Source organism: Oncorhynchus mykiss, chromosome 9, assembly GCF_057628025.1.
Source record: "Oncorhynchus mykiss isolate SJ-2025 chromosome 9, ASM5762802v1, whole genome shotgun sequence".
Lineage (NCBI taxonomy): Eukaryota > Metazoa > Chordata > Actinopteri > Salmoniformes > Salmonidae > Oncorhynchus > Oncorhynchus mykiss.
In genome coordinates, this window is record NC_143030.1 from 55,672,433 (window position 1) to 55,692,440 (window position 20,008).

Here is a 20,008-nt window from a genome sequence, read left to right on the forward strand (position 1 = left end):
CAAAATTCAACCACTGAGACATAAACTGAACAAGTTCCACAGGCATGTGACTAACAGAAATTGAATTTTTTATTTAACCAGGCAAGTCAGTTAAGAACAAATTCTTATTTTCAATGACGGCCTAGGAACAGCCTGTTCAGGGGCAGAACGACAGATTTGTACCTTGTCAGCTCGGGGATTTGAACTTGCAACCTTCCGGTTACTAGCCCAATGCTCTAACCACTAGGCTACCCTGCCGCCCCAAATAATGTGTCCCTGAACAAGGGGGATCAAAATCAAAAGTAGCAGTCAGTATCTGGTGTGGCCACCAGCTGCATTAAGTACTGAAGTGCATCTCCTCCTCATTGACTGCACCAGATTTGCCAGTTCTTGCTGTGAGATGTTACCCCACTCTTCCACCAAGGCACCTGCAAGTTCCCGGACATTTCTAGGGGGAATGGCCCTAGCCCTCATCCTCCGATCCAACAGGTCCCAGACGTGCTTAAGGGATTGAGATCTGGGCTCTTCGCTGGCCATGGCAGAACACTGACATTCCTGTCTTGCAGGAAATCACGCACAGAACGATCAGGTGGCATTGTCATGCTGGAGGGTCATGTCAGAATGAGCCTGCAGGAAGGGTACCACATGAGGGAGGAGGATGTCTTCCCTGTAACGCACAGCGTTGAGATTGCTTGCAATGACAACAAGCTCAGTCCGATGATGCTGTGACACACCACCCCAGATCATGACGGACCCTCCACCTCCAAATCGATCCTGCTGCAGAGTACAGGCCTCAGCGTTGTTGCCGGTGATGTCTGGTGAGGACCTGCCTTACAACAGGCCTACAAGCCCTCAGTCTAGCCTCTCTCAGCCTATTGCGGACAGTCTGAGCACTGATGGAGCGATTGTGCGCCCCTGGTGTAACTCGGGCAGTTGTTGTTGCCATCCTGTACCTGTCCCGCAGGTGTGATGTGCGAATGTACTAATCCTGTGCAGGTGTTGTTGCATCAGCTGTCCGTGGTAACTCCCTGTAGCGCTGTCTTAGGCGTCTCACAGTACGGACATGGCAATTTATTGCCCTGGTCACACCTGCAGTCCTCATGCCTCCTTGCAGCATGCCTAAGGCACATTCACGCAGATGAGCAGGTACCCTTGGCATCTTTCATTTGGGGGTTTTCACATGTTAAAGTGGGTAACAACCAATTATGTACACAGCACCAGTTAAAAGTTTGGACACACCTACTTATTCTGTCAAGGATTCCCCCGGTACTGCTGCTCATTCTGTTCACCAGCTCCGGAGGTCTACATCACTGGCCTTCTAGTCGTCACTGAACTGGATTGATCACCACTAACCCCGGACTGTGTTGTCTCATTATGCACACCTGGTTCCCATTCCCCGTAATTAGTAGGTTATATATGTGCCCTCTGTTCCCCATTGTCCTTGTCAGTTATTGTTACCATGTCCGTTGGTCCTGTGTCACCTGTGCTGTTGTATTGGCTTCCATGCTACGTGTTATGGTGCACTTGTTTTACGGGACTCGTCCCGTGTATTATTTAGAGGTTTACACCTCGCTCATTTCTTTGGGTCGAGTAAACAAAAAACCCTGTTACGTATTCCTGCGCCTGTCTCCAATCCTTAGACAACGTGATACAATATATATTTTTTTTTTAAATGTTAAAACTATTTTTTACATCCCTTCTGGGATGGGGTATCACTGCAGAATGCTGTTGTAGCCGTGTGCCTTGAATTCTCAATAAATCACTGACAGTGTCACCAACAAAGCACCCCCACACCATTCTCACCTCCTCCTCCATACATCACGGTGGTAACCACACATGCGGAGATCATCCGTTCACCTACTCTGTGTCTCACAAAGACATGGAGGTTGGAACCAAAAATCTCAAATTTGGACTCATCAGACCAAAGGACAGATTTCCACCAGTCTAATGTCCATTGCTCGTGTATCTTTGCCCAAGCAAGTCTCTTCTTATTCGTGTCCTTTAGTAGTGGTTTCTTTGCAGCAATTCAACCATGATTGACGCAGTCTCATCTGAATAGTTGATGTTGAGATGTGTCTGTTACTTGTACTCCATGAAATATTAATTTGGGGTGCAATCTGAGGTGCAGTTAACTCTAATGAACTTATCCCCTGCAGCAGAGGTAATGCTGGGTCTTCCTTTCCTGTGGCGGTCCTCATGAGAGCCAGTTTCCTCATAGCCCTTGATGGTTTTTTTGCGACTGCACAAAATTTCTTGACATTTTCTGGATTGACTGACCTTCATGTCTTAAAGTAATGATGGACTGTCATTTCTTTTTGTTATTTGAGCTGTTCTTACCATAATATGGACTTGGTCATTTACCAAATATGGCTATCTTCGGTATACCACCCCTACCTTGTCACAACACAACCGAGTAGCTCAAACGCATTAAGAAGGAAAGAAATCCCACAAATTAACTTTTAACATAGAGAATGCCAGAGTGTGCAAAGCTGTCATCAAGGCAAAGGGTGGCTACTTTGAAGAATCTGAAATATAGAATATATTTTAATTTGTTTAACACTTTTCTGGTTACTGCATGATTCCATATGTGTTATTTCATAGTTTTGAAGTCTTCACTTTAATTCTACAATGTAGAAAATAGTAAATATAAAGAAAAATCCTGGAATGAGTAGTTGTGTCCCAACTTTGACTGGTACTATATACCCAGATGACTGATGGGGGGGGGGGCGCTGTTTTGAAGCCTCTGCGCTGCCATTGTTGTACTCCTCCACCATCGTAAAATAATATTTTGGAAGATATAGATATGCATTTATTAATGTCTACATTCATTTTTGCCAAGTATATTCTATTATATACACCTTAATGCATTCTTTAAAATGAATTATGGGAATTGAACATAATTTTTTAAATAAAAAAACACTGTCCCTTAAAGTAGAATTTTGTGAGAGTACTAACGTTACAGTCCCTACTACAACAAATAAATACTCAAATATATCTAGTTTTGTATTCAAACATTTAATTGAAATACTGTACAATTCCATTCATTCTTATGGAGGACTGCTCCTTCTGAGTACCACCAATATGGCGGAGGTGGCTTCAAAGCCTCTCATTGGCAAATACACACTGTAGCATCAGCCATCCAGGGTTTATATTCATAATTGGCTGAAACTAAAGGTGATACCACACTCCAGAGCACTATGTAGGACCTAGGCTATCAGCTACATGAAATAAATCAAATAATGTGGCAGTCAATCACGGATTACAAAAAGAAAACCAGCCCAGTCACGGACCAGGATGTCTTGCTCCCAGGCAGACTAAATAACTTTTTTGCCCGCTTTGAGGACAATACAGTGCCACTGACATGGCCCGCAACTAAAACATGCGGACTCTCCTTCACTGCAGCCGACGTGAGGAAAACATTTAAACGTGTCAACCCTTGAAAGGCTGCAGGCCCAGCCGGCATCCCCCGCCGCGCCCTCAGAGCATGCGCAGACCAGCTGGCTGGTGTGTTTACGGACATATTCAATCAATCCCTATCCCAGTCTGTTGTTCCCACATGCTTCAAGAGGGCCACCAATGTTCCTGTTCCCAAGAAAGCTAAGGTAACTGAGCTAAACGACTACCGCCCCGTAGCACTCACTTCCGTCATCATGAAGTGCTTTGAGACACTAGTCAAGGACCATATCACCTCCACCCTACCTGACACCCTAGACCCACTCCAATTTGCTTACCACCCAAATAGTTCCACAGACGATGCAATCTCAACCACACTGCACACTGCCCTAACCCATCTGGACAAGAGGAACACCTATGTGAGAATGCTGTTCATCGACTACAGCTCGGCATTTAACACCATAGTGCCCTCCAAGCTCGTCATCAAGCTCAAGACCCTGGGTCTCGACCCCGCCCTGTGCAACTGGGTACTGGACTTCCTGACGGGCCACCCCCAGGTGGTGAGGGTAGGCAACAACATTTCCATCCCGCTGATCCTCAACACTGGGGCCCCACAAGGGTGCGTTCTGAGCCCTCTCCTGTACTCCCTGTTCACCCACGACTGCGTGGCCACGCACGCCTCCAACTCAATCATCAAGTTTGCGGACGACACAACAGTGGTAGGCTTGATTACCAACAACGACGAGACGGCCTACAGGGAGGAAGTGAGGGCCCTCGGAGTGTGGTGTCAGGAAAATAACCTCACACTCAACGTCAACAAAACTAAGGAGATGATTGTGGACTTCAGGAAACAGCAGAGGGAACACCCCCCTATCCACATCGATGGAACAGTAGTTAAGTTCCTTGGAGTACACATCACAGACAAACGGAATTGGTCCACCCACACAGACAGCATCGTGAAGAAGGCGCAGCAGCGCCTCTTCAACCTCTGGAGGCTGAAGAAATTTGGCTTGTCACCTAAAGCACTCACAAACTTCTACAGATGCACAATCGAGAGCATCCTGTCGGGCTGTATCACCGCCTGGTACGGCAACTGCTCCGCCCACAAAAACAGCTTCTATCTCAAGGCCATCAGACTGTTAAACAGCCACCACTAACATTGAGTGGCTGCTGCCAACACACTGACTCAACTACATCCACTTTAATAATGGGAATTGATGGGAAATGATGTAAAATATATCACTAGCCACTTTAAACAATGCTACCTAATATAATGTTACATACCCTACATTATTCATCTCATATGTATATGTATATACTGTACTCTATATCATCTACTGCATCTTTATGTAATACATGTATCACTAGCCACTTTAACTATGCCACTTTGTTTACATACTCATCTCATATGTATATACTGCACTCAATACCATCTACTGTATCTTGCCTATGCCGCTCTGTACCATCACTCATTCATATATCTTTATGTACATATTCTTATCCCCTTACACTTGTGTCTATAAGGTAGTAGTTTTGGAATTGTTAGCTAGATTACTTGTTGGTTATTACTGCATTATCGGAACTAGAAGCACAAGCATTTCGCTACAATCGCATTAACATCTGCTAACCATGTGTATGTGACAAATAACATTTTATTTGATTTGATTTTACACAAAGCTCAAAAAGCATTGGAAAGAGAAAACCATTGTACAATACTTTTGTTGTGCTGATATGTGGGTATGTATGAAACATCAACATTGTAGGGTTTTCATCTCCTCATGGAGATACAAACATTACACTCTCTTCCTCATTTTTAGAGACTCTTTAGGAACTTATTGTGGTCTGTTTGGTTGAGAGGCTAACAGATGGATCATCTTTTTGTTTAAGCAACAATGTGTGCTGTTTAACATAACAAAGAGGTCTAATTCCAATGGCAATTTTATAAAGCTATTTTATGAGTTTTGTCCTTTCCGTTTGGTCAGCATTGAAAATAAATAACTTGTAAGCCATTACGGTTAATGTCATAGCCCCAGCATAAGTACACACACAAATCTTGTTTAAGACGTGCCTGTGATGCGCAGTGCCAACGCTGCATGACTTGATTAAACAATCACAGCCCAAACTTGTTCTTGGTACATTTGCTCTCCTCTGGCCCAGAGCATCTACACATAATAATACCACAAAGATTAGAAAGAAGTATCTGTGTTATTAGGACAGTGAGATAGATTAGTAGTGTAGCACTCCTGCAATAACAGCGGTGCAGTCCTATCTAGATAAAGTGGAGAAGAATCCTTAAGAGACAAACAGGGGGAATTGGTTTGTGAAAGATGCAGCCATAACCCTAGCCAACTACTTTTTCTATACACATCTCTACTCTAGGATATTTCCTTGCTAAATCAAATATTTCTTAGGTGTCGTTGATTTGATCCGTGAGCAGGTTAAAATTGCTCACACCAGGAATATACCTGTACAGAAATAAATACATGTTGACCAAATTAATTTTTAGGAGCATTACTGAAGCATTACCATAGCAAAATACGAGTGCAATTTTGACACACCTCACACTCAACCTTTGGAACGATATTACTGCTAGAAGCCAGTTCAAACCACAGCACCTCATTCTTGTTCCTGAGCGAGATGTATCAACCCAGCTATTTCTTCAAAGTAGCCTGGCTCCACCTGGTACATCACCTCTGGTGCTTCCCAATAATGTTGGCAGAGGGAGGTGAGACTTCCAGGCCTTAGGATGGATATCCAGGAGATGCAGCACAAAAGCTGCTGAGGCAGTTAATACAATTAATCCCGGATCAAATAAGAAATGCAGACCTCTGCTGATTCTTCACATGCACCGGCAGATGTGCCCATGTTGTAATGTCTCCCGTTTGGCATTACTCTGTGAAAACGAAGATGCTATTGCAGGGAATGTGAAGATAATAATAACAATAGCAATAATGTGTAATTTCTATAGTGGTTTTCATAACAGAAAAATAAATGAATTGCCTAAAAAGCTAAATGTATGATTATTGGCTACAACAATTAAAGCTATACAGTAGGTCAACCAGAAGTGAAGATCATAGCACAAGGTAATGTTGACATTAGCATTGTAAAAAATGGATGATGTGCTTTAGCCAAATCCTCGGTTATTTGTTGTTTTGCCATATCTTCTTTTCTTGGTATGACAACGAGCATGACAGATGAGCTGTCTACAGAACAAACTGATCTGCTACCAGGCTACATTGAAGTCAATCTATAGCAGACTTAGAGAATTATGTCTGGTGGATAGAATTATATATATATACTGCTAGGGAGGATAGATTGTTACTGTGTGATTCTTTTCAATGTTCTCTCATCTCATGCCGGAGGTCACGACCACATACGACCCCTGGGGATTTGATTCCCAGATAAACCTCTTCTGACCGTTCATTCCTCTCTCGCCTGTCCCTGTCGCTCTCTATTCTAATCGGTGTATCTGAATAAACAGTCAAATATGTAAGGTGAACAGTATTCCGTTCTCATCCCGGCGCACACATAATTAGTGACCAGATTTCATATATTGTAGGAATTCTGCCCAAGGCCAATGTTGTACTTACTGAATTACGGTGTGTACATGTGGGTGCATGTGTGAATCACAGGAGGTTGGTTTGGGGAGAACAGGCTTGTGGTAATGACTGGAGCAGAATCAGTGGAATGGTATCAAATACGTCAAAACACATGTTTTCCAGGTGTTTAATGCTATTCCATTAGAGCTGTTCCGGGACATTATTATGAGCCGTCCTCCCCTCAGCAGCCCCCTGTGGTGTGAATGAGTCCTCATATTAAAAAATGTTTGGGCATGACCACGCTGGACCATGACACATTTATAGCACCTATCAATGAAAAAGGCCAAAGATCAATAAAAACTAAGACATCACCACTACATTGAATCAACATTCTTCCCTTCAAGCAATGTCCGTTTATGTAGTTTAATCACCTCGTCGCCACTGTAATATTTGTGTTGTGGAGAAATGACCAGGCAGGAGACGGGAGTACAGTTAGTTTTCGTTTAGTCAAAATCCCTCGTGCTCTACAGTTCGCGGCACCCCAGTGCGCATGTGCATTTCCTATTAGGTGTAGTAACGTAACACTGCCGTAATGCATTACTGCTTAGTAACAGCACAGTAACTAATATAAACCGATGTAGATCCCAAATACTACAATTCAGATAATTTTTGCAAAATTCATACAACATTAATTTGACCAATTGGCACTGCCTTTTCCCTTGTTGCTCGTGCCGGAGGTATTACACCCAGATCTACAGTAATGGAATTAGGTTGTTAGCCAGTTCCATTATACCACAAAGGGGATGTCTAGCTAAAGTTGTAGGTCCACCGATGATTGATCATCGTTTCTTGAGATTTCATCCACTACCCCGGTGTCTCAATTCCTGGCTCATACATTCAGATTTAACAATCCTCTCACTTGACCAACCCAGTGGTAATGAGCTGATGGATCAGAGGATCGATTTGTCTGCCAAAGACTAGAAAGTCCCAATTACCTTAAGTAAACACTTGAACACAGTTCCACAAAAAGCCCAAGACGGCGTAGTAGAGTAGTGGAGAAGGGGAAATGGAAGAAGATGAGAAAATATATCAGTAATTCTACAGGACCCCAATCTCATGTTAAATCATTGAAAGTAATTCAACATTGTTAACTGTGAGGTAACAAATGGCTTTGTACTTAGAAGTGTTTGTATGCATCCCTAAGAGCTACTATGTCCGTGTTTCTCAATCTCCAGTCTGTGGGCCTGTGTCGGTCTGTGTGATGTTGTTTACTGGTCCCTGGTCCCAGATGGTTAACTGGCACTAATTGAGTAACCGCTAAATTGGTAGTTGTATTGCAAGTGGTCCATCAAGGAGGAAACATCAAAGCTTGCCCTGACACAAGATGAGGGACCATAGTTTGCCACTGGGGAATCATTATTACAATGTATTTAATTTACCTGATACAAAGCATCCTGTAAAATAACGATAAAGTGTCAACATCTCCTTTACATATCACACTGCATTTCTCACAAAGTACGGGCATCAGACATGGGTTCAAATAGTATTTTAAACCTTTAAAATACTTTAGCATGCTTGACTGATTCTGTTTAGTGCGATGGAGCCAATGAAATAGTCCCAAAATCACAAACAACACCCATCTGGCACTCCAGACAGGCTGAAGTAAATGCTAAAAAATATTTGTATTAAGTACAATTTGAATCCAGGTTTGTGAATGTCCCAGCTTTCCACCATACCTGTGGCTCTCTCGGAGTGCTTCTTTCCCCTTCCTCCAGGAGATCATCCCATGTGGAGACATCTTAGGCCTGCACTCAATCAGCACATCACCCCCCTGCCTGGCCAGGGTCTGAGGCTTCAGCATGTTCTGGGAGAAATCTGGGGCTACAGCTACGAGAGAGATATTAAGAGATGGAGAGACATATATCAATTGGCTAAAATAGAGGGATTGAAAGAAGAGAGAGAAATCAAGAGAGAGCATCCCTCAGAACATATAGGTCACCATATCTATTAGGTAGGTCAGCTAACCACACGTCCTCCATAGACACCACACACGCACACACGCGCACAAACACACACACACACACACTTGGAGAGGGCGTTCATTTAAGAAAGATGCTTCATAGTTTTAGAACGCCTTGCAGTTTTCCTTGCTGGGGTGTAATACATCAAGCATTCAGCCGTGGGGCTTTGACAAAAAAGAAAAGATGTAAAACGAGGGGAGGCTTTGTAGCCACTCCTTTAGGCTTTAATTACTAACACTCCGACGTCTGGATCTGTTTTGTATGCATATCGACTCAGCAGAGCGCTCTTCAAAGCCAACACGCTGCCGAGCGACGATGACAGCGCTGAGAACCTGTGCAATGCGCTTTGCAATTATTTCCTGCCACGGTGTTTAAGACAAAAATACAAAAAAATGTCACTTCCTCCCTTTAACCCTTCGCCTATATGGCTAAACTGAAATGTTTCTTACAGAAGAAATATGAAAAGCATATGCATAAGCATGGTAGTAATTGAAAGGGAACAGTTTGGAGGTTATGGGAAAATTATTCAACCAAAGTTGAGGACACAACAGTTTTTACCTGAGACAAGACAGAATACAAACATTACACGGTTGATTTTATGTGAATTTAAAATGTACTGTACTTTTTGCCACATTTGTTGCTAGCGAAATCTGAAAATACTCTGGATTACATTCAGAACATGATAAGAATATCCCTGGAAAATATGGGGTAGGTCCTCAATGTCTCATCTTTCAAAATACATAAAGTCCTCTTAATTTCCCTCACTCAGTCAACAAAACATTTGCCCAATTAACGGGAAGGATGGGGGCAACTTATTCTCACATGCGGTGCTCAAGTTCAGAACGCCTGTCAGTCAAAACCCGTTAAGCGCAGTGAAGCGGACAGCCTGAGCTCTGATGTCATTTATAGCATGTTACTGTACAGCCAATGTGTTTCGATTTAGGCGCTCATCAGTGCCCAAATCTGCTATTTTCAACCCGTATACGGGTAGAGTGTAAAGGGTTAATATCTACAGACCAACAGATATTTTCATTCAATTTGTCCAAGGTCTTTTAGCTTTCGGAATAATTATGCTCTCATTCTCTACACCACCATGACATTAGTTGCTCTAATGAGGAACAAGTAATTTCACTCTCATGCCTTAAAATAGGGGTTCTGAAACTTCTTCAGCCTGGGATCCAAATGAGAAATGTGTGAGAAAAAATGCGTGCCTGGTTGGTATTCGGCCATGATTACTACAAGATTACAAGGGGACCCCCGTCTTGATGGCAGAGAGAATAAAAAAAATATACGTTTCCTACAATTCTGCACATTTTGCCATGTGGTGGAGAGAAATCTTTACCATTTTAAAGCTAATTTCCTGCAATTCTACACATTTTGCCATGACTCATGCCATGTTAATATGATATCTTAGTGACAGGGACTAACATGCACGTGCCCTGCGTGCCTGGCTGGTATTCAGTCATGATTACTACAAGATTACATAGCTGGCTAGACTAATAGACTAACTTACCAGTCTAAACATTGTTAGCTGACATGGCTAATTGCAGGGACTCAGAGTCCCTGGGTTCGCGCCCAGGCTCTGTCGTAACCGGCCGTGACCGGGAGGTCCGTGGGGCGACGCACAATTGGCCTAGCGTCGTCCGGGTTAGGGAGGGATTGGTCGGTAGGGATCTCCTTGTCTCATCGCGCACCAGCGACTCCTGTGGCGAGCCGGGCGCAGTGCGCTAGCCAAGGTTGCCAGGTGCCTCCGACACATTGGTGCGGCTGGCTTCCGGGTTGGATGCGCGCTGTGTTAAGAAGCAGTACGGCTGGTTGGGTTGTGTATCGGAGGACGCATGACATTCAACCTTCGTCTCTCCTGAGCCCGTACGGGAGTTGTAGCAATGAGACAAGATAGTAGCTACTACAACAATTGGATACCATGAAAAAGGGGTAAAAGAAAAAAGACATGGCTAATTGCGTAACTGACATAACAAGAGAAAAACTGCTGAAGTACAACATTTCATAATTGCCTTGTGTTTTCTATTATTCTAACTAACAGTAAGCTGAGACCTAAAAACTCAGACATGTCCGCAAGACACTTTGGGTCAAGACCCATATTTAAGAAAGGCTGCCTTAAAAGTCTTGGGGCTTGATTCAATCCATAACACGGAATATCTGAGTTGTAGCGCAATTGACATTTAAAGGCAATGTTTGCGTTTGCGGAGATTGCATCCACGGTAAACGCTGCATATGTCGGCTTAATCGGAAATGTCGGCTTAATCGGAAATTAGGCCTAGATTAAATTAGTTCCAGCTCTAACCTGCTATAACCAACAACTGTATAGCAGTCTCATTGTTTTTGTTTAGACAAAGTCAGAGGTGTATAGTAACGGCGTTGGAGGAGTTGAATTGCTGAGCAGCTGCTCTTGTCATCATTGTCATGAAACCACACCAGTCCTTAAATCACACCCGTGTTAGATGTTCAGAACGAGAAAGTGTAGGTTACATAAAAATAATGACACTCAAAATTAAAACCAGTAAAACAAAATAAGGATATACAGTATATCAGCCTAATTGAGGTATAGATTACAACACACATTCCAGTGTTCAAACTTGTAAACAAGGCTGCATGGGATTATTACGAATGCGACTCGGCACATCTGCCAATGTTCACGATAGGTATAACAACGGGAGCCGCTTGCGAATTTGACAGCTCCAACGCAGTTACACCTCCAACATCGCCTAAATAAAAACAATGAAACTTCTATGCAATTGTTGGTTATCGCAGGTTAAGGCAGAACTGGTTGACTCCAGCCCTAAATGTCAACCACACTACAACACAGATCTTCCACGTTAAGGATTGAATCGACCCTGTGGTTTCCTCCAAGATTTAGACTATGGGAGGATACATGTTGTTGGATTCGACATTTTGAACATTGAGATATTAAATAAATGATAGGAAAGAAGTATAGAATCAAATGAGAAAGAGACTGGGCCTCCGTAGAAAGACAGATAGCTGTGGAATGTGTTGGAATGTGTTGGGGGACGGGAGCAGAGCAACAGTTGAGATAGGGGAGACAGATGGGCATCTATGGACTAAGGGAAGGAGGGGTTGAGGTCAGGAGGTGAGGTCAGTTCCCCTTAAGGGAGTAATCAGGGTTTGGTATCTGGTTACCTTCTTTCTGTTGAACAATAAGATGTAAGGATTGGAGAGAGAAGGAGGAGTGTCCTAAAGTAGGATGTATATAACTGTGATGGTGAGAAATGTTTTACTGTCTGAATACAGCTGTACAGAACCTTTGGGAAATATTCAACTTGGTTAAAGCTTCTCTAGTGTCCGTGAGCTATTTACTCTGAAAAATAAGAACCTGACACTGTATAGCGTGCAGTATGGCCTTAAGTGGCTTCAACACTATTCATTTGCAAACCTTGCTAGTGACCATAGCTACTGAAGAGAGCTAGTTATCAGCTGAATGACGATGACAATGACAACAATGATGATGATAATGGCATGCTGAATCTTACCTATAACTCGGAGTTCAGTGTTGGTGAAGACCCGACCATGTTTATTCTCTGCAACACACTGGTACATCCCAATGTCGGCCAGCTTCAAGCTGCTGATGGTCAGGACTCCGTTGTTCACTTGCACTCTGTCCTGAAAAAGAGACACCCGGTTTTCCATCTGAAAGTCAGAGAGAGAGCTATTGTACTCATAGTACTCACAGGATGCCTTCAGATTCAAACTACTGACAGAAAAACAATGTACGGCAGGATACTAACACACAGACACCCATGTATACCCGACAAGACATGCCACCAAAGGTCTCTTCACAAACTCCAAGTCAAGAACAGACTATGGGAGGCACACAGTACTACATAGAGTCATGACTACATGGAACTCTATTCCACATCAGATAACAGTAGAATCAGAATTTAAAAAACAGATAGAAATACACCTTATGGAACAGCGTGATGGGACACACACACACAGGTACAGACACACACACACACGCACACAACCGCTAGCACACGCACTCTAAACACATATACCGTACGTACACATGGAGTTTGTATTGTAGATATGTGATAGTAGAGTATTGGCCTGAGGGCACACACTTAATGTGTTGTGAAAAAATGTATGAAATGTAATGTAATATTTTACATTGTATATAACTGCCTTAATGTTGCTGGACACCAGGAAAAGCAGCTGCTCTTGGGGATCATTAATAAATACAAATACTTGGTGACATTTTAAGGTTTGGTGTTCAAATGAAAGATGCTCCCACACACTGTGCTTGCAAAGTATCATTTATATTTATTGCTTCTCTATACTGTATACTTTAGGTTTGGTAACATTTGGTTTGAGGCCCTTTGATGAAGGGCTGAACCAAATTAAGTGTTACCTCACGACTTAAAATAAAATAAAATAACGACTGATGATTTATGAAACAGCAAATTATAAGCAGTTTATGGGCACAAAATAAGGGCTGTGTGTGGACACTTGAAATAATATTCCATGGAAACTGGTGTATTCCGTTGGAAGACCTGATCTAATTTCAGCTGTAGCCACCATTTCTCCTCGTCAGGGGGGGTGGTAATTAAAATACTGCTAATTTTCTGGGGTCCTAATAGGCCCATAGGGGATTATTCTAACCCCCTCTGCTAAAAATGTTCCTGAAACCTCATCAAATGATAGTTTAAATGAACAGTCCCTGTGGAATTAATCAGGAACATAATAGACTTGCTAAATCTGGGATGACCGTCTTATTCAGAAGAGCTGTTTGTTATGCAGGATCAAAAATAATATTGAGTTGATAAGACGCACGCGTGAATGCAAGTACAGAAACACACACACACACACACACACACACACACACACACACACACACACACACACAAGCACGCACGCACAAACACAAACAGAATGTGGATGACATCCGCTTCTTTCCTCCTCTATTCTCTCTTTGACCTTTATGAGAATTGCCACTGCTTCCTACGCCCCTTTTATAGTCGTGTCAATTTAGTCGAGCTACACTCATTGTTCTTGCCCTTGATCTTCTCTATTGAGTGCAGCCAGTCTTTTAATGTCATTGAGAGAGCAGTTCCGGAGGGACCATCCTGCACTCTGTCTGTTGTCTGAAAGCATTACTGCTCTGCTTCTTGAAAATACAGAGCTGTCCCTTACCATCAGTGAGTGACCCTGCTGAGGGGCCCTTATGAGTCTCAGTCATGCGATGGGCGAGTGGCTGACTCAGTGTTAGAGGCTGCGAGAGGGGGCTGTGCATGCAGCACTTGGGATGGCACAAAGCGTGAGTCTCTGTATCTCTACCAGTGTGTGTGTGTGTGTGTGTGTGTAGGGGTTGAGCCTCACTGTTCCATTCGGTGCCCAGCATTGTCCACTTGAACATTGTTAGATGAGTTTCTGCCTGGATTCTAGCTCTTACCAGAGAAAATAAATGGAGGCATACGTCTGCTTTATGGGCATCATTAATTAAGCTTGACGATTCTCTGATTTTAGCAGTATTTTACGATGATAGTTGAAAGGCCATTTGAGCACCTCATGTCGTATGAAATGGATTTAACAATCCCATCACTGGCACTGCTAGGTGAGCAGACACAAAAAAAACAGCAATGATTCCAAAGTCATGTTTGTGACTTTAGAGGGCATTTGTAAAAATTGGAACACCTCGAGATGCACTCATTAATTTGTCCAGGGCTAGGTGTTGAGTGGGGAAATATGTGTATGAGAAGGTCCTCGTTTCACAAGGTGACATTTTAAGTTACAGCCCTACTCAACGCCATCTACTTCCCTTGGCGTCTAGCCAACATTAGGAACAGTCGGAGCAAAAAGACTGGGCCGGACAGATCCATTGTAATGAGGAATAACAAATGGTACCTTTCCCCTTCCTTTCCTCCAGAAGAGGCTATAAAGACACTCCTGACCTGTAAAATGACTAACCAAATTCTGAAACTGAGCCTTACCTTAACCCTAACCTTAACCAAACCCTTAACCCTAACCTTAACCAAACCCTTAACCCTAACCTTAACCAAACCCTTAACCCTAACCCAATTTGAGCTAACTCTGAAATGAAACATCGTTTTGCAGATCACGAGTGTCCGTGTAGCCTTTTCCCTTTCCTCTCCTCTCCCACTACACCGCTGACCTTTGAGTTTGGGAAATTGATTAAATGCTGCCACGGTTGACGGTGGCATTTAGAAAATGGTAACACCCCAGCTCATTAACACAGCCACATGTATGAAAAGTGTGTTACCTTTCCTCCGCCGACCGATATTTGGAATAGAATATGTGATTTGAAAGTCAATAAACGCTGAGGTACACCGGTATACTAACAAGTGTTTTATGTGGTCCGGGATATGTGGTGACCAACACTTGACCTTCGAAAGACCCTCTCAATTGCACATTTGAGAATGCTGACCACCTTTGAGATACCAAACCAAGTCTACTTCAACATCAACGTAACTTGATTCTTAAATCAACTAAATGGACACCTGTTCACTTGTAAAAAAAAGAAGTGTTTAACACATTTCCTGTTTAACACAGTGGAAGGTTTATTACGCAATTCCAACACTGACATTATACGTGTCTGTGATTCACGGGATTTATCACAATAACAAACTAAGCCAAATGCATGAATGTGAAATCTACTCAGTGTGATAAGGCTTCTCGTTTCCTTTCCCTGGGGAGAAGTGGCTTAATGGTAAAAACTTGAAAGAGCAGATAGGAGAGATTGAAAAACAGATTACTGCGGGCTCAGTGTTTGACGCAAGCAGAAAATTGCATCACTTTGGCTCATTCGCAAAACAAACTCACCCTGCTACACAGACATGTGGGCCTTTTTCAATTGGATGCTAAGATTCTGCAAGCTCTTACAAATAGAATGACTATGCTTTGTTCTTCCACCCACCCAGTCATGTCATTGCTCACTATAATAGCAATGTCCTTTCTCACAAAGCAACAATATGGTCAAGAATTTGGATGAAACATTTTGCATTATGTATGAGTAAACACTTTGATTTACATTGGTCATGTCCCAGGTTCTTATACTATAGTATTACAATGAATAAGTCTGATAGGCTTTGTCCGTTCTAGTAATTTGAGTAATTGGGTAACACCTCTTATGAATACCCTCTTCATAATGCATTAAAAGCACATTTATAATGCCTTATGAGGTTTGCAAAATGCTCTATAATGCACACCATAGGTGCAACTAGCTGCTTGCATTCTAATTCAATGGTTTTTTTAAAAAGTTAGGTCACATTGTGGTATTGCAGTATCACCTAGTGATAGTTTATCACAAAAACCTGTACTGCAATAAAACAATTTTTGTTAAAGAAGTGAGACTGGCTTCCCTCCAACTCTCACAGGAAAACACTCACCTCCATTGTGTCCAGAGGCTCGCCGTTTTTCAGCCATCGGTACGAGGACTTCGGCTTGGCACTGGCCTTGCACTCCCACACCAGGGTGTCATCGATTGGCTTCTGAGCATCCTGAGGCTCCTCGATCAGGTGAGGGGGAGCTGCAAGGTCCACAGTATACTCAATGAATTAACATTGCCGGGATTCTGGATGGTGGTTTAATATTGAAAATGGGTTACAGTTGTGAACATAAATCAATTAATCAACCAAGCAGGCAATTAGTTAATTAATAAAGCAACCAACCAAGCAATTCATTAATCAACTTCCCATTAACCCAAATCTGACCCCAAAAGAAGCAAAAAAACAAACAGCAATAAGAGGTTCTATAGCAGAGCCCATACACAGCTCTCTTGTCACAACAATTTTTAATGAAAAGTTTACGGATTGGTGATTGGCTTAGGTTAGTTCATATTGACTCGACACATTATTGTGAATTACTGCTAAGTGAAGTGGATGTGAGTCTAAGGCAGCAGCATTAATGACACAATAGGATGCCCCCATTTTCTAATTTGAAATTAAAATCTATTGTAAAATGGTGGTGCATTTAAAATGGTGGTTCTTGTGTCACATAAATTACTACTGCCTTATCTTCCAGCCTGGCCTCAAAGCCATACGAAGCATACTATACATATTGTTGTGCACCTCCAAGACATATGATATGTACTAATGGTCTCTAGACTTTAGTTACTTTAGACATAAATGTACTGTAAGTAGTGAGGTTTGTCGGGGAGGATGGGTGGGCCTACACCGCAACCGTCTAGCAATTCAAAGGTTGCGTGTTTGAGTCATGTCAGTGACAACTGCAGCATTTTAGCTAACCCTTCCCCAAACTCTTTTCCTAACCTTAACTTAATTCTCCTAACCTTTCAAGTACATTTTTCTAACCTTTTTCGTTTTAGTTTCCTAAACATTTAATGTAAATGATCCTAACCTTTGTCTTTATTTCACCTTACCATAAATTCTCCCTGTAAAAGTCCTTTGTAATTGTCCTTTGTTGTTATGACGCAACAAGCAACCTTGTCTCAGAGAAAGATGTATAAGACTATATGTCCTCCAAAAAGTAATGTGTTACTTCATACAATTCATATGCTATTTTACGACCGGGAAAGACATATGATACTATACGTTATTTAAATCGTATGATATTGTATGACCGCTATTCCATTCATAATGTGACCTAACGTAACGTAACATATAAATGAAGAGAATAAATCATACGTACCAAATCATACAAAGCCCTGAAACCAGGTTGTATCTTCCACAAGGATAGGGGCAGATTCATGGCCTTTGAGTTAACACATAAATACTGTATGCTGGCCAAGGGGTCAAGGACACCTATTCGGTGTGTGTTTTTGTGCGTTTGTGTGTGCATGCAAGCAAGTTTGTAAACTAAGTTTCTGTTGTGTTATTTAGTAGCTAACATACTGTTAGTATCCTGTGATAAACCTGAGAAAACAGACAACGACAAGTACCATGTCTACATGGGTTAAATTTGTATGAGCTACTAAGTTTCATCTATTATTGGAAGAGTGTTCTGTACATACTCCTGAGTGATTGATATACAGTATATTGTGTTGAATCATGATAGCTGTCATATTGTCATGTTGTACTCATCTTTCTTGCACTAACACTTGCATTTCTATCTTCTTACTAGCACTGGCTTTGCTGATACTGTATAAGTTTTTATTGAAGAACGTTTTTACTCGCAATGCCTATGTGGTTGTCTTACCTACCTTAGTTGATTGCACTGACTGTAAAAAATGTAAATGAAAAATGTCATGTGAATAAGGAATACCTCCAACACTTTTACACCTGTCCAATATGCTTATTGTAGTGAGACCTTTTGAAGCACTTCTCTGGAGGAGACTATACTCTTCAGAGATGTGTCCAAAAACTTACAATAGCACTCAATCAATCACTTAGATCTGGACTTAGTTGCCAGGAAGGACTTGGGGTGTTTTATGTTGATGATTTATCTTTGTATTTCTTATCTCCTCTAACATAGGTTTGCTGAATTCATAGTTCAAAGTGAATGTTTGACAACCCTATAAGGATGAAGAACTGTTTTGCAGCTTTTTGAAAGAAATAGGGCTTTAATTCCATTATTTAAAAACAACCTTTCCTCAACTGAATTTATTTTACAAATGTCTACGGTATGATGAATGTACTGGGAAGAATCCAAGTCCCAACCATTGGTGAATTGAAAATGAATTACTGTATGAAGAAAATACAAAATGACAACCTCCAAGAATTACAAATGAGACCACCAAAGAGTAGGTAATGGAAAGGAGACACAACTGTGAGGGTACTTTTTAAGTCAATTATATCCAAAAGCAGGCCTATTCATATGTCATCCAACCTGTGAAACAGGATTTTATTTAATACACTTAATGGAACTTTGAAGGGCAATTAAGAGCGAAATTGAAAGAGAGGGCCCCATATTGTTCCTGCGCCAGCAGCAGGGGATGTTGTGCTTCAAGTCCAGATCCCCCATATTGATTATCTTATTCCTCTATACAGTTGATGGATGCCCCACAAGCTCCTGTCTATGGGAGTTCAAAAGGAGATTTTTATCACCTGGCAAGAGGCCAGTCAGTGTAGCTGGGAGAAAAAACAGACTAAAAGCTTACAAGGACAAACAAGCCTCCACAATGCACCACTCAGAGATGGAGAAAGTATCAAGACCACGTCAGGTTTTGGTCAAAGTACAATATGTTTCTATCTACCCACTGGTACTGGAAAATGTATTATCATATTAAAGACATCTCCTTTTGAATACAAATTGGTAATTCATGATTTTATAGCCCACCCCTCTGTAAAGCCTTGTGGGGATCCTCCACTAATGCATAAACAATAAAATAATAGGCAGAAATACTGTAAAACCTTCAGAGTGGCCATTAAAAGCTTTCTCAGTAAATGGGCCATAAGTCCAGTCTGAGTACTGAAAAATCACCTGGCCCTGAAGGGATACATAAATCTCTAAGGACTCACTACAGCCTCTGTTTAGCCTCTGGCACAGCTTGTCAAGAATGAAATATGATAAAACCTTAATTTACAACCCCATTCCACTATATGATGCAGTTATACAGCCAGTAAAGAAAAAAAGTGTTGAACATTTGTAACATGCAGGATATGCACCCAGGTCTCCCACAGAAGCAACCAACATCTTAGACCATTAGACCAAGAGGAAATTCCCTCTCAGGCCAAGGGCAGACACTGGTTTTGAAGTTTGCAGGCGGGGCTACCTCATCATGTGATCATGACGGACTCATGTCCGCTACAGATTCACAACAAATATAATAGGGGAAGACATTTTACCAAAAACTATTTGCAAACTTTTTTCATCAAGCTATTTTACATAACACTGATAATGAATGACTTTTTTCAGTGAATTCTTTACAGATATGTACTCTAATATGACTGGAACAATTGTGCAACATCACACTGTGGATGCTATTTGCTACCTCATGATCTACAACAGTAGGAGGTAAGAGGATCGGAGTCTAATATTTTACAAATCTCTGAGAAAGTGGGAACTCAACCTTGCTGCATCAGAATTTTCATAAAAATACCTCTTATGAAAAGATGGTTCCTGAAAGAGAAGGGAAATTAAGTTGTGTAATATGACTCCATAGTTTATTTTCTTCATAACTCT

General features: G+C 41.9%; 1 protein-coding gene across 6 annotated transcripts in view; it reads right to left on the bottom strand.

The window, feature by feature from the left end:
* Positions 1 to 20,008, bottom strand: part of cntn3a.1 (contactin 3a, tandem duplicate 1) — a 111,302-nt gene that overhangs the window by 27,878 nt on the left and 63,416 nt on the right. For 3 of the 6 annotated variants that reach the window (XM_021616086.3, XM_021616085.3, XM_021616089.3), the window contains 3 exons: positions 16,315 to 16,454; positions 12,442 to 12,598; positions 8,648 to 8,798 (listed from right to left, as the gene is read on the bottom strand). In XM_021616086.3, the coding sequence (XP_021471761.1) occupies positions 8,648 to 8,798; positions 12,442 to 12,598; positions 16,315 to 16,454 (448 nt within the window). The remainder of the gene's footprint in view (positions 1 to 8,647; positions 8,799 to 12,441; positions 12,599 to 16,314; positions 16,455 to 20,008) is intronic. The other 3 variants (XM_090184558.1, XM_021616087.3, XM_090184557.1) reach the window with 1 other exon arrangement.